Source organism: Engystomops pustulosus, unplaced genomic scaffold (genome assembly GCF_040894005.1).
Source record: "Engystomops pustulosus unplaced genomic scaffold, aEngPut4.maternal MAT_SCAFFOLD_124, whole genome shotgun sequence".
Taxonomy (NCBI): domain Eukaryota; kingdom Metazoa; phylum Chordata; class Amphibia; order Anura; family Leptodactylidae; genus Engystomops; species Engystomops pustulosus.
Genome location: NW_027285005.1, coordinates 241,872 through 259,047, shown reverse-complemented (window position 1 = coordinate 259,047; position 17,176 = coordinate 241,872). Strand labels below are relative to the sequence as shown.

At 42.8% G+C, this 17,176-nt stretch overlaps 1 protein-coding gene across 6 annotated transcripts in view; it reads right to left on the bottom strand.

The window, feature by feature from the left end:
• The window catches only part of LOC140108394 (integrin alpha-M-like), a 70,281-nt gene that overhangs the window by 14,465 nt on the left and 38,640 nt on the right, over positions 1-17,176 (bottom strand). For all 6 annotated transcript variants that reach the window (XR_011851051.1, XR_011851050.1, XR_011851049.1 and 3 more), the window contains exons 6-12: positions 6,728-6,858; positions 6,463-6,611; positions 4,255-4,408; positions 4,023-4,173; positions 3,077-3,147; positions 2,624-2,756; positions 1,569-1,708 (exon numbers count right to left, since the gene is read on the bottom strand). Coding sequence is in view for 1 of the 6 variants with exons in the window: in XM_072131707.1 (XP_071987808.1) it covers positions 1,569-1,708; positions 2,624-2,756; positions 3,077-3,147; positions 4,023-4,173; positions 4,255-4,408; positions 6,463-6,611; positions 6,728-6,858 (929 nt within the window). In the remaining 5 variants the exon portion in view is untranslated. The remainder of the gene's footprint in view (positions 1-1,568; positions 1,709-2,623; positions 2,757-3,076; positions 3,148-4,022; positions 4,174-4,254; positions 4,409-6,462; positions 6,612-6,727; positions 6,859-17,176) is intronic.

The following is a 17,176-nucleotide window of genomic DNA, read 5'->3' as shown; positions in this document are numbered from 1 at the left end:
CCCCGCCTCGGCCTGCTTCTGCCGTCTCCCCCGCCTCGGCCTGCTTCTGCCGTCTCCCCCGCCTCGGCCTGCTTCTGCCGTCTCCCCCGCCTCGGCCTGCTTCTGCCGTCTCCCCCGCCTCGGCCTGCCTCTGCCGTCTCCCCCGCCTCGGCCTGCCTCTGCCGTCTCCCCCGCCTCGGCCTGCCTCTGCCGTCTCCCCCGTCTCGGCCTGCCTCTGCTGTCTCCTCCACCTCTCCTGTCTCCCCTGCCTCGGCCTGCCTCTCACGTCTCCTCCGCCTCGGCCTGCCTCTCACGTCTCCTCCGCCTCGGCCTGCCTCTCCCGCCTCCCCTGCCTCGGCCTGCCTCTCCCGCCTCCCCTGCCTCGGCCTGCTTCTCCCGTTTCCCCTGCCTCGGCCCGCCTCTGCCGTCTCCTCCGCCTTTCCCCTCTCCCCTGCCTCGGCCTGCCTCTCCCGTCTCCCCCTCCTCGGCCTGCCTCTCCAGTCTCCCCTGCCTCGGCCCGCCTCTGCCGTCTCCTCCGCCTTTCCCGTCTCCCCCGCCTCGGCCTGCCTCTCCCGTCTCCCCCGCCTCGGCCTGCCTCTCCCGCCTCCCCTGCCTCGGCCTGCCTCTCCCGCCTCCCCTGCCTCGGCCTGCTTCTCCCGTTTCCCCTGCCTCGGCCCGCCTCTGCCGTCTCCTCCGCCTTTCCCCTCTCCCCTGCCTCGGCCTGCCTCTCCCGTCTCCCCCTCCTCGGCCTGCCTCTCCAGTCTCCCCTGCCTCGGCCCGCCTCTGCCGTCTCCTCCGCCTTTCCCGTCTCCCCTGCCTCGGCCTGCCTCTCCAGTCTCCCCTGCCTCGGCCCGCCTCTGCCGTCTCCTCCGCCTTTCCCGTCTCCCCCGCCTCGGCCTGCCTCTCCCGTCTCCCCCGCCTCGGCCTGCCTCTCCAGTCTCCCCCGCCTCGGCCTGCCTCTCCCGTCTCCCCCGCCTCGGCCTGCCTCTCCCGTCTCCCCCGCCTCGGCCTGCCTCTCCCGTCTCCCCCGCCTCGGCCTGCCTCTCCCGTCTCCCCCGCCTCGGCCTGCCTCTCCCGTCTCCCCCGCCTCGGCCTGCCTCTCCCGTCTCCCCCGACCTCGGCCTGCCTCTCCCGTCTCCCCCGACCTCGGCCTGCCTCTCCCGTCTCCCCCGCCTCGGCCTGCCTCTCCCGTCTCCCCCGCCTCGGCCTGCCTCTCCCGTCTCCCCCGCCTCGGCCTGCCTCTCCCGTCTCCCCCGCCTCGGCCTGCCTCTCCCGTCTCCCCCGCCTCGGCCTGCCTCTCCCGTCTCCCCCGCCTCGGCCTGCCTCTCCCGTCTCCCCCTCCTCGGCCTGCCTCTCACGTCTCCCCCTCCTCGGCCTGCCTCTCACGTCTCCCCCTCCTCGGCCTGCCTCTCACGTCTCCCCCGCCTCGGCCTGCCTCTCACGTCTCCCCCGCCTCGGCCTGCCTCTCACGTCTCCCCCGCCTCGGCCTGCCTCTCACGTCTCCCCCGCCTCGGCCTGCCTCTCACGTCTCCCCCGCCTCGGCCTGCCTCTCACGTCTCCTCCGCCTCTCCCGTCTCCTCCGCCTGCACCTGCTGTCCTGTGATTGCGGCTGCATGACTCCATAGTACAGAGTGTGGCCTTCTTCTGTAGATGAGGACCCTCCCCCGATGCTGAAATCTTGGTGCTCCAATGGCAATCAAGTCCTGACTTACTTGCTGCAAGGCGTAACCTGGTGAGGATAAGAGGAGGAGCCTCCATTACTTGGTCATGCACATTACAGGCAGATCATAGAATAGAGAACTTGTCCAAATTGCTACCATTCTATGACATCCATCAGAGTTCCCGAAACATTTACCAAGTCTCTGTTTTCTTGCGCCTTTGCTCTAGGGGACATCACAGGGATTATCTCACAGATCATAATATTCATCTAATGATCTAGATGGTAATATACGGGGTCTCATTTACTAAGGGTCATGGATCGCACTTTCGTCAGACTGTTCGCTGTTTCTGGGATTTGCGCGGCTTTGACAGGTGTCTGCGCTGGGATTGTGTTGCATGTGATCGGATTTAATGCGACAGAAATTCGGGGGCAGCCAGGGGGCGATCCGACTGATTCGGACTGAGGGCAGGATTTAACTTTAAAACCCAAGCCCAGGCACTTACATGGAAGAAGAAGGTGAACTCCGGGGACCTGAGCACTTTCTGTCAACTCCTCGGACCAGGTAAGTAAATGTGCCCCTATAGGTTATACGGGGGATATGCAGTATCGGATCGCAGTGTTTCCTTATGTTATATGGTGGATTATCTGGATTCTACATTCTGGATGGTTTCACATTCTGTAACTTCATTATCCATTTATCACGGAGATTTGAACGTTTTTATGAGGGTTTAACTTATAAAATTCACTTTTATCTTTAAAAGAAGCTCAAGTGCTTTGGGGGGAGGGGGTGTAGGAGCCCGAGACCCCTCTTGAAAAATCTTGTTAAACATCCCTGCATTCACGGTGCCGGGAGCTGCGTCACAGAAGTTATATCCCTACGTTACATTTCCTTTAGGGAGACGGGAGCATTGCGTCACATGAAGGGTTAGATTGTGTTACAAGAAGAGTCTTCTATATTATTTTGCCTCTTTCTCCGGCTCTCACCCATGTAGGAGTTCTTCATGTCAGTTCCGTCCTCAGGGGTACTTATCCAAGTGGGCGTGTCCTGCCCAGTCCTGTAACTATAAGCTCCTCCTGCCCAGTTATAAGCACCTGGGGAGCCCAGGATGGCCCCGTCCTGAGGAACAGAAATCCGTGTCAGTGGAAGCTCTTTTCTATCATTCATTCCCACGTGATTCTATGGCCACATTCCCATCAGGTGGCTGCTAGCAAGGCCTGGACCTGGAAGACTAATGGACCAGAGTCTCCTGAAGCCCTTCACCTATTATCACTGTGAATTCATAACAGCTATTAGTGAACATGAAGTCAGAGATACCTGAGGCTCTGGTCATGTTGTGTCTTCTGAACACATGTGAAGTGAAGAACATAAAGTCTAGGAGTTGTGTGCCCAAACATAAGGACAGCGTCCTGGACCCACGGGCCGCAGAGAGGACTCACCAGTGTTAGGATGGCACTGAAACCTTCTTGAGACACTTCCATCTGAAACCGATCTCCACAGGTTTGTAGACCTGGCAATAAGAGTGAAAGGAGGAATAAAGAAGAGAAGACCAAGCATTGAGAACAGAGGGATGAAGAGAAATGAGGAGACAGTGGAGGAGAACACAAATGTTGGTGTAGGTCATGGACACAATCATTTCTAAGAGCTCGGGCAGTGGTTTCCATAGATCTGTCTATGAGACTTCAATCTGTGAAAAACACAGGCTCACAAGATGCTGAGTTTTATGGCTCCGTCATCAGACTCCAAAAAAGAGTGGGGAACCCTTGATAGGGGCCTAAGGAGACCACACACTTACCCGGTCCATTCGCGATTCAGCAATGCGTTCTCTGCGGTGGATTCGGGTCCGCCCGGGATTCATTAAGGTAGTTCCTCCGATATCCACCAGGTGGCGCTGCTGCGCTGAAGAGCATCAGAACGCACTCAAGTTCACCGGCCTATTCCTGGTGAAGGTAAGGGCAAGCTCCGCAACACTTTTTTAAAAATGTGGCGGTTTTTCCGAATTCGTTGGGTTTTCGTTCGGCCACGCCCCCCATTTCCATCGCGTGCATGCCGGCGCCGATGCGCCACAATCCGATCGCGTGTGCCAAAATCCCGGGGCAATTAAGGGGATATCGACATAAATCGGAAATATTCGGGTAACACGTCGGAAAAACGCGAATCGGGCCCTTAGTAAGTGACCCCCACTGTGTGAACACAGAAGATGTGGAGCTGAAGGCAATGACAACTGATGAGAAGATGGAAGAGAGTGAGGGCCTAGGCCCGGAGAGATTAGGAGAACAATAAAATCTACAATGGGGGAATGGACAGAAAGGAGATCAGACTGAGGATGACGCAATGAAGAAGTGATGGGAAGATGTAGAGGTTTCTGAGTTTCACAATTGTTACCTTCAATATTGAAGATTTTATCTTCTAAAGTCTGAAGTAAACTTTTTAATGCCAAGAAATTTGTAACTTTGAAAACATGATCTTCAGGTTTCGGGGAGGCAATTGACTCCAGTTCCTTGTAAGCCATGGAATTTGTGGCGACATTGCCCACCTGTAGGTCCATGAGAAGACAATTCAGGATATAACTATAAAACCCAAAAACTCTACACTGAGAGGTCAAACTTACACCCACCCGAATAGCGAAGCGCCGCACCCCGATTCTGTCAGCCTCACGCGTGGCAGCTTCTGCTGTGGTGCTGTCCCTGTGTGATACTCCATCCGTTATGATAATCAGGAGCTTCTCTACGTTGTCACGGGCACCTTTTGTCCGATCAAAGAATTCTTTACTGTCAGTAATAAGGAAACAGGTAGTGAGGGATATAAAAGTGACCCTAAAAATCCAGAGAATACTGGCCATCATCTCCATCATCAAGCAAAGAGCAGAAATGAAGCCAGCGGCCAATGTATACAGATTATTCAACTCCATGGACCAACACTGATAAGAACATAGCCCCATGTACCCCCATCTGAAAGAAAAGTGACTGCGCTCCATGATCCAGCAACATAGACCAAGTAAGTACATCACCCAGTGTGACCATGCTTCATGATCTAACCACATGGACCCCCGCTAATAGTAAGAACATAGCCCCGTGTACCTCCATCTGAAAGAAAAGTGACTGTGCTCCATGATCCAGCAACATAGACCACTTCTAATAATAAGTTCATCACCCAGTGTGACCATGCTCCATGATCTACCCACATGGATCGTGATCCAACCACATGGACCATCACTACATCTAAGAACATCGCCCTTTGTGCTCATGCTCCAACTACATGGACCACAACTAATAGAATATCACTCCATGTGATCAAGATCCAACCACATGGACCACAACTTATTCTAAGAACATTGCCCTTTGTGCTCATGCTCCAACTACATGGACCACAACTAATAGAATATCACTCCATGTGATCATGCTCCAGCCACATGGACCACCGCTAATAGTGAGAACATCACCCCATGTGATCATGATCCAACCACATGGACCACAACTTATTCTAAGAACATTGCCCTTTGTGCTCATGCTCCAATCACATGGACCACCAGTTATAGTAAGAATATCACCCCATGTGATCATGATCCAACCTCATGGGCCACCACTAATAGTAAGAACATCACCCTGTGTGATTATGCTCCAAGATCCAACCTCATGGACCACCACTAATAGTAAGAACATCGCCCCATGTGATCATGATCCAACCACCTGGACCACCACTAATAGTAAGAACATCACCCCATGTGATCATGATCCAACCTCATAGACCACCACTAATAGTAAGAACATTACCCCATGTGATCATGATCCAACCTCATGTACCACCACTAATAGTAAAAACATAGCCCCATGTGATCATGATCCAACCACATGGACCACCACTAATAGTAAGAACATCACCCCATGTGATCATGATCCAACCTCATGGACCACCGCTAATAGTAAGAACATCACCCCATGTGATCATGATCCAACCACATGAACCTTCAACTAATAGTAAGAACATCACCCCATGTGATCATGTTCCAACCCCATGGACCACCACTAATAGTAAGAACATCACCCCATGTGATCATGATCCAACCACATGGACCACCACTAATAGTAAGAACATCACCCCATGTGATCATGATCCAACCTCATGGACCACCGCTAATAGTACGAACATCACCCCATGTGATCATGATCCAACCTCATGGACCACCGCTAATAGTAAGAACATCACCCCATGTGATCATGATTCAACCACATGGACCACCACTAATAGTAAGAACATCACCCCATCTGATCATGATCCAACCTCATGGACCACCGCTAATAGTACGAACATCACCCCATGTGATCATGTTCCAACCACATGGACCACCACTAATAGTAAGAACATCGCCCCATGTGATCATGATCCAACCACATGGACCACCACTAATAGTAAGAACATCACCCCATGTGATCATGTTCCAACCTCATGGACCACCATTAATAGAAAGAACATCGCCCCTTGTGATCATGCTCCACTGCAGTGAAGAGAAGCCAAGTCCAGCTCTCCACTTATCCTCACATTCCTATACAAATGAGTAGAGTGACAATACATCCTCTTACAGAGAGGCACAAGGGATTCTTCTTCTCATGATAGGATTAGATACACAGCTCAGCATTACACATTATAGGCTTAGATACAGAAGCTTGTCAGACAGTATCACACAGGATAGGCTTAGATACAGAAGTTCATCAGGCAGTATCAGACAGAAAAGGATTAGATACACAGATCAGCAGGCAGCATAACACATGATATGCTTAGATACACAGCGCAGCAGTCAGTATCAGATTGGGTGGATTGGTCTTACATGGCCACGAGCATGGCAGTACAGGTCCGGGTGGCTTTGCCTCGCTGCTGGATCAGGTTTTTAATCAGTAATTCTGGGTCTTTTATCTTGGAAAAGTCCATAAAATTAAAATGCGTTTCTTTCTTCGAGGAATATTGCATGAGAGCAAACTGGGGAGACAAGACAGGATGAAAGTGGTCACCATCGGCCATAACTTATGGGGTGACGTCAGGACTTGTGCATGGACATCGGCTCCCATCTCATCACCCGCTTTGTGCCACGTTACCTGAGCATTGCTGCCCCTGAAATCCTTCATAATTGTGGTCACAAACTCCAACATTAACTGGAAATCAGACCTGACAATGCTGTCAGAGCCATCGATGAGGAAGACGATGTCCAGGCCACGCAGCAAGCACTCTGTGGAGACACCGTGGACTCGTGAGAAGATGTGGAAGAGACATCACAAACCAGGGGCCTTCCAGGAGAGCGGGAAAAATGAGATGGAAAGAGACAATAACTTGTAAAGCAGGAAAGATGGGGCCACATAAAAGGTAAAGCTGAGGTGGAAGAGACACCAACCAGAAATAGAGGCCACGTACAATACAATACGATAGAACTTTATTCATCCCCTGGGGGAGATGAGGCTTAATGTTACATACATACACTACAAGGGGCTTAATGTTACAGTTACATACATACACTACAGGAGGCTTAATGTTACAGTTACATACATACACTACAAGGGGCTTAATGTTACAGTTACATACATACACTACAGGAGGCTTAATGTTACAGTTACATACATACACTATAAGGGGCTTAATGTTACAGTTACATACATACACTGCGAGAGGCTTAATGTTACAGTTACATACATACACTACAGGAGGCTTAATGTTACAGTTACATACATACACTACAGGAGGCTTAATGTTACAGTTACATACATACACTGCGAGAGGCTTAATGTTACAGTTACATACATACACTACAAGGGGCTTAATGTTACAGTTACATACATACACTACAGGAGGCTTAATGTTACAGTTACATACATACACTACGAGAGGCTTAATGTTACAGTTACATACATACACTACGAGAGGCTTAATGTTACAGTTACATACATACACTACGAGAGGCTTAATGTTACAGTTACATACATACACTACGAGAGGCTTAATGTTACAGTTACATACATACACTACAAGGGGCTTAATGTTACAGTTACATACATACACTACGGGAGGCTTAATGTTACAGTTACATACATACACTGCGAGAGGCTTAATGTTACAGTTACATACATACACTACAGGAGGCTTAATGTTACAGTTACATACATACACTGCGAGAGGCTTAATGTTACAGTTACATACATACACTATAAGAGGCTTAATGTTACAGTTACATACATACACTACGAGAGGCTTAATATTACAGTTACATACATACACTACAGGAGGCTTAATGTTACAGTTACATACATACACTACGAGAGGCTTAATGTTACAGTTACATACATACACTACGAGAGGCTTAATGTTACAGTTACATACATACACTACGAGAGGCTTAATGTTACAGTTACATACATACACTACGAGAGGCTTAATGTTACAGTTACATACATACACTACAAGGGGCTTAATGTTACAGTTACATACATACACTACGGGAGGCTTAATGTTACAGTTACATACATACACTGCGAGAGGCTTAATGTTACAGTTACATACATACACTACAGGAGGCTTAATGTTACAGTTACATACATACACTGCGAGAGGCTTAATGTTACAGTTACATACATACACTATAAGAGGCTTAATGTTACAGTTACATACATACACTACAAGGGGCTTAATGTTATAGTTACATACATACACTACAAGGGGCTTAATGTTACAGTTACATACATACACTACAGGAGGCTTAATGTTACAGTTACATACATACACTACAAGGGGCTTAATGTTACAGTTACATACATACACTACAAGGGGCTTAATGTTACAGTTACATACATACACTACAGGAGGCTTAATGTTACAGTTACATACATACACTACAAGGGGCTTAATGTTACAGTTACATACATACACTACAGGAGGCTTAATGTTACAGTTACATACATACACTACAGGAGGCTTAATGTTACAGTTACATACATACACTGCGAGAGGCTTAATGTTACAGTTACATACATACACTACAAGGGGCTTAATATTACAGTTACATACATACACTACAGGAGGCTTAATGTTACAGTTACATACATACACTATAAGAGGCTTAATGTTACAGTTACATACATACACTACGAGAGGCTTAATGTTACAGTTACATACATACACTACGAGAGGCTTAATGTTACAGTTACATACATACACTACGAGAGGCTTAATGTTACAGTTACATACATACACTACGAGAGGCTTAATGTTACAGTTACATACATACACTACAAGGGGCTTAATGTTACAGTTACATACATACACTACGGGAGGCTTAATGTTACAGTTACATACATACACTGCGAGAGGCTTAATGTTACAGTTACATACATACACTACAGGAGGCTTAATGTTACAGTTACATACATACACTGCGAGAGGCTTAATGTTACAGTTACATACATACACTATAAGAGGCTTAATGTTACAGTTACATACATACACTACAGGAGGCTTAATGTTACAGTTACATACATACACTATAAGGGGCTTAATGTTACAGTTACATACATACACTACAAGGGGCTTAATGTTACAGTTACATACATACACTACAGGAGGCTTAATGTTACAGTTACATACATACACTACAGGAAGCTTAATGTTACAGTTACATACATACACTACAGGAGGCTTAATGTTACAGTTACATACATACACTACAGGAGGCTTAATGTTACAGTTACATACATACACTACAAGGGGCTTAATGTTACAGTTACATACATACACTACAGGAGGCTTAATGTTACAGTTACATACATACACTACAGGAGGCTTAATGTTACAGTTACATACATACACTGTGAGAGGCTTAATGTTACAGTTACATACATACACTACAGGAGGCTTAATGTTACAGTTACATACATACACTACAGGAGGCTTAATGTTACAGTTACATACATACACTGAGAGAGGCTTAATGTTACAGTTACATACATACACCACGAGAGGCTTAATGTTACAGTTACATACATACACTACAGGAGGCTTAATGTTACAGTTACATACATACACTACAGGAGGCTTAATGTTACAGTTACATACATACACTACGAGAGGCTTAATGTTACAGTTACATACATACACTACGAGAGGCTTAATGTTACAGTTACATACATACACTACAGGAGGCTTAATGTTACAGTTACATACATACACTGCGAGAGGCTTAATGTTACAGTTACATACATACACTACAGGAGGCTTAATGTTACAGTTACATACATACACTGCGAGAGGCTTAATGTTACAGTTACATACATACACTATAAGAGGCTTAATGTTACAGTTACATACATACACTACAGGAGGCTTAATGTTACAGTTACATACATACACTATAAGGGGCTTAATGTTACAGTTACATACATACACTACAAGGGGCTTAATGTTACAGTTACATACATACACTACAGGAGGCTTAATGTTACAGTTACATACATACACTACAGGAAGCTTAATGTTACAGTTACATACATACACTACAGGAGGCTTAATGTTACAGTTACATACATACACTACAGGAAGCTTAATGTTACAGTTACATACATACACTACAAGGGGCTTAATGTTACAGTTACATACATACACTACCAGAGGCTTAATGTTACAGTTACATACATACACTACGAGAGGCTTAATGTTACAGTTACATACATACACTACAGGAGGCTTAATGTTACAGTTACATACATACACTACGAGAGGCTTAATGTTACAGTTACATACATACACTACAGGAGGCTTAATGTTACATACATACACTACAAGGGGCTTAATGTTACAGTTACATACATACACTACCAGAGGCTTAATGTTACAGTTACATACATACACTACGAGAGGCTTAATGTTACAGTTACATACATACACTACAGGAGGCTTAATGTTACAGTTACATACATACACTACGAGAGGCTTAATGTTACAGTTACATACATACACTGCGAGAGGCTTAATGTTACAGTTACATACATACACTACAGGAGGCTTAATGTTACAGTTACATACATACACTGCGAGAGGCTTAATGTTACAGTTACATACATACACTATAAGAGGCTTAATGTTACAGTTACATACATACACTACAAGGGGCTTAATGTTATAGTTACATACATACACTACAAGGGGCTTAATGTTACAGTTACATACATACACTACAGGAGGCTTAATGTTACAGTTACATACATACACTACAAGGGGCTTAATGTTACAGTTACATACATACACTACAAGGGGCTTAATGTTACAGTTACATACATACACTACAGGAGGCTTAATGTTACAGTTACATACATACACTACAAGGGGCTTAATGTTACAGTTACATACATACACTACAGGAGGCTTAATGTTACAGTTACATACATACACTACAGGAGGCTTAATGTTACAGTTACATACATACACTGCGAGAGGCTTAATGTTACAGTTACATACATACACTACAAGGGGCTTAATATTACAGTTACATACATACACTACAGGAGGCTTAATGTTACAGTTACATACATACACTATAAGAGGCTTAATGTTACAGTTACATACATACACTACGAGAGGCTTAATGTTACAGTTACATACATACACTACGAGAGGCTTAATGTTACAGTTACATACATACACTACGAGAGGCTTAATGTTACAGTTACATACATACACTACGAGAGGCTTAATGTTACAGTTACATACATACACTACAAGGGGCTTAATGTTACAGTTACATACATACACTACGGGAGGCTTAATGTTACAGTTACATACATACACTGCGAGAGGCTTAATGTTACAGTTACATACATACACTACAGGAGGCTTAATGTTACAGTTACATACATACACTGCGAGAGGCTTAATGTTACAGTTACATACATACACTATAAGAGGCTTAATGTTACAGTTACATACATACACTACAGGAGGCTTAATGTTACAGTTACATACATACACTATAAGGGGCTTAATGTTACAGTTACATACATACACTACAAGGGGCTTAATGTTACAGTTACATACATACACTACAGGAGGCTTAATGTTACAGTTACATACATACACTACAGGAAGCTTAATGTTACAGTTACATACATACACTACAGGAGGCTTAATGTTACAGTTACATACATACACTACAGGAGGCTTAATGTTACAGTTACATACATACACTACAAGGGGCTTAATGTTACAGTTACATACATACACTACAGGAGGCTTAATGTTACAGTTACATACATACACTACAGGAGGCTTAATGTTACAGTTACATACATACACTGTGAGAGGCTTAATGTTACAGTTACATACATACACTACAGGAGGCTTAATGTTACAGTTACATACATACACTACAGGAGGCTTAATGTTACAGTTACATACATACACTGAGAGAGGCTTAATGTTACAGTTACATACATACACCACGAGAGGCTTAATGTTACAGTTACATACATACACTACAGGAGGCTTAATGTTACAGTTACATACATACACTACAGGAGGCTTAATGTTACAGTTACATACATACACTACGAGAGGCTTAATGTTACAGTTACATACATACACTACGAGAGGCTTAATGTTACAGTTACATACATACACTACAGGAGGCTTAATGTTACAGTTACATACATACACTGCGAGAGGCTTAATGTTACAGTTACATACATACACTACAGGAGGCTTAATGTTACAGTTACATACATACACTGCGAGAGGCTTAATGTTACAGTTACATACATACACTATAAGAGGCTTAATGTTACAGTTACATACATACACTACAGGAGGCTTAATGTTACAGTTACATACATACACTATAAGGGGCTTAATGTTACAGTTACATACATACACTACAAGGGGCTTAATGTTACAGTTACATACATACACTACAGGAGGCTTAATGTTACAGTTACATACATACACTACAGGAAGCTTAATGTTACAGTTACATACATACACTACAGGAGGCTTAATGTTACAGTTACATACATACACTACAGGAAGCTTAATGTTACAGTTACATACATACACTACAAGGGGCTTAATGTTACAGTTACATACATACACTATCAGAGGCTTAATGTTACAGTTACATACATACACTACGAGAGGCTTAATGTTACAGTTACATACATACACTACAGGAGGCTTAATGTTACAGTTACATACATACACTACGAGAGGCTTAATGTTACAGTTACATACATACACTACAGGAGGCTTAATGTTACATACATACACTACAAGGGGCTTAATGTTACAGTTACATACATACACTACAGGAGGCTTAATGTTACAGTTACATACATACACTACATGAGGCTTATTGTTACATACATACATACACTACGAGAGGCTTAATGTTACAGTTACATACATACACTACGAGAGGCTTAATGTAACAGTTACATACATACACTACAAGGGGCTTAATGTTACAGTTACATACATACACTACAGGAGGCTTAATGTTACAGTTACATACATACACTACAAGGGGCTTAATGTTACAGTTACATACATACACTACAGGAGGCTTAATGTTACAGTTACATACATACACTACAGGAGGCTTAATGTTACAGTTACATACATACACTACGGGAGGCTTAATGTTACATACATACACTACAAGGGGCTTAATGTTACAGGTACATACATACACTACAGGAGGCTTAATGTTACAGTTACATACATACACTACAGGAGGCTTATTGTTACATACATACATACACTACGAGAGGCTTAATGTTACAGTTACATACATACACTACGAGAGGCTTAATGTTACAGTTACATACATACACTACAAGGGGCTTAATGTTACAGTTACATACATACACTACAGGAGGCTTAATGTTACAGTTACATACATACACTACAGGAGGCTTAATGTTACATACATACACTACAAGGGGCTTAATGTTACAGTTACATACATACACTACAGGAGGCTTAATGTTACAGTTACATACATACACTACAGGAGGCTTATTGTTACATACATACATACACTACGAGAGGCTTAATGTTACAGTTACATACATACACTACGAGCAGCTTAATGTTACAGTTACATACATAAACCACGAGAGGCTTAATGTTACAGTTACATACATACACTACAGGAAGCTTAATGTTACAGTTACATACATACACTACAGGAGGCTTAATGTTACAGTTACATACATACACTACAGGAGGCTTAATGTTACAGTTACATACATACACTACAGGAGGCTTAATGTTACAGTTACATACATACACTACAGGAGGCTTAATGTTACAGTTACATACATACACTACAGGAGGCTTAATGTTACAGTTACATACATACACTACGAGAGGCTTAATGTTAAAGGTACATACATACACTATGAGAGGCTTAATGTTACAGTTACATACATACACTACAAGAGGCTTAATGTTACAGTTACATACATACACTACAAGGGGCTTAATGTTACAGTTACATACATAAACCACGAGAGGCTTAATGTTACAGTTACATACATACACTACAGGAGGCTTAATGTTACAGTTACATACATACACTACAAGAGGCTTAATGTTACAGTTACATACATACACTACAAGGGGCTTAATGTTACAGTTACATACATAAACCACGAGAGGCTTAATGTTACAGTTACATACATACACTACAGGAGGCTTAATGTTACAGTTACATACATACACTACAGGAGGCTTAATGTTACAGTTACATACATACACTACGAGAGGCTTAATGTTAAAGTTACATACATACACTATGAGAGGCTTAATGTTACAGTTACATACATACACTACAAGAGGCTTAATGTTACAGTTACATACATACACTACAAGGGGCTTAATGTTACAGTTACATACATAAACCACGAGAGGCTTAATGTTACAGTTACATACATACACTACAGGAGGCTTAATGTTACAGTTACATACATACACTACGAGAGGCTTAATGTTACAGTTACATACATACACTACAGGAGGCTTAATGTTACATACATACACTACGAGAGGCTTAATGTTACAGTTACATACATACACTACGAGAGGCTTAATGTAACAGTTACATACATACACTACAAGGGGCTTAATGTTACAGTTACATAAATACACTACAGGAGGCTTAATGTTACAGTTACATACATACACTACAAGGGGCTTAATGTTACAGTTACATACATACACTACAGGAGGCTTAATGTTACAGTTACATACATACACTACAGGAGGCTTAATGTTACAGTTACATACATACACTACGGGAGGCTTAATGTTACATACATACACTACAAGGGGCTTAATGTTACAGTTACATACATACACTACAGGAGGCTTAATGTTACAGTTACATACATACACTACAGGAGGCTTATTGTTACATACATACATACACTACGAGAGGCTTAATGTTACAGTTACATACATACACTACGAGAGGCTTAATGTTACAGTTACATACATACACTACAAGGGGCTTAATGTTACAGTTACATACATACACTACAGGAGGCTTAATGTTACAGTTACATACATACACTACAGGAGGCTTATTGTTACATACATACATACACTACGAGAGGCTTAATGTTACAGTTACATACATACACAACGAGCAGCTTAATGTTACAGTTACATACATAAACCACGAGAGGCTTAATGTTACAGTTACATACATACACTACAGGAAGCTTAATGTTACAGTTACATACATACACTACAGGAGGCTTAATGTTACAGTTACATACATACACTACGGGAGGCTTAATGTTACAGTTACATACATAAACCACGAGAGGCTTAATGTTACAGTTACATACATACACTACAGGAGGCTTAATGTTACAGTTACATACATACACTACAGGAGGCTTAATGTTACAGTTACATACATACACTACAGGAGGCTTAATGTTACAGTTACATACATACACTACAGGAGGCTTAATGTTACAGTTACATACATACACTACGAGAGGCTTAATGTTAAAGTTACATACATACACTATGAGAGGCTTAATGTTACAGTTACATACATACACTACAAGAGGCTTAATGTTACAGTTACATACATACACTACAAGGGGCTTAATGTTACAGTTACATACATAAACCACGAGAGGCTTAATGTTACAGTTACATACATACACTACAGGAGGCTTAATGTTACAGTTACATACATACACTACAAGAGGCTTAATGTTACAGTTACATACATACACTACAAGGGGCTTAATGTTACAGTTACATACATAAACCACGAGAGGCTTAATGTTACAGTTACATACATACACTACAGGAGGCTTAATGTTACAGTTACATACATACACTACAGGAGGCTTAATGTTACAGTTACATACATAAACCACGAGAGGCTTAATGTTACAGTTACATACATACACTACGAGAGGCTTAATGTTACAGTTACATACATACACTACGAGAGGCTTAATGTTACAGTTACATACATACACTACGAGAGGCTTAATGTTACAGTTACATACATACACTGCGAGAGGCTTAATGTTACAGTTACATACATACACTACGAGAGGCTTAATGTTACAGTTACATACATAAACTACAGTAGGCTTAATGTTACAGTTACATACATACAATAAAAGGGGCTTAATGTTACAGTTACATACATACACTACAGGAGGCTTAATGTTACAGTTACATACATACACTACAGAAGGCTTAATGTTACAGTTACATACATACACTACAAGAGGCTTAATGTTACAGTTACATACATACATACACTACCGGAGGCTTAATGTTACAGTTACATACATACACTACGAGAGGCTTAATGTTACAGTTACATACATACACTACAGGAGGCTTAATGTTACAGTTACATACATACACTACAGGAGGCTTAATGTTACAGTTACATACATACTCTACAAGGGGCTTAATGTAACAGTTACATACATACACTATGAGAGGTTTAATGTTACAGTTATATACATACACTGCAAGAGGCTTAATGTTACAGTTACATACATACACTATAAGGGGCTTAATATTACAGTTACATACATACATTTTGAGAGGCTTAATGTTACAGTTACATACATACACTACGGGAGGCTTAATGTTACAGTTACATACATACACTACAGGAGGCTTAATGTTACAGTTACATACATACACTACAGGAGGCTTCATGTTACAGTTACATACATACACTACGAGAGGCTTAATGTTACAGTTACATACATACACTAAAAGGGGCTTAATGTTACAGTTACATACATACACTACAGGAGGCTTAATGTTACATACATACATACACTACGAGAGGCTTAATGTTACAGTTACATACATACACTACAAGGGGCTTAATGTTACAGTTACATACATACACTAAAAGGGGCTTAATGTTACAGTTACATACATACACTACAGGAGGCTTAATGTTACATACATACACTACGAGAGGCTTAATGTTACAGTTACATACATACACTACA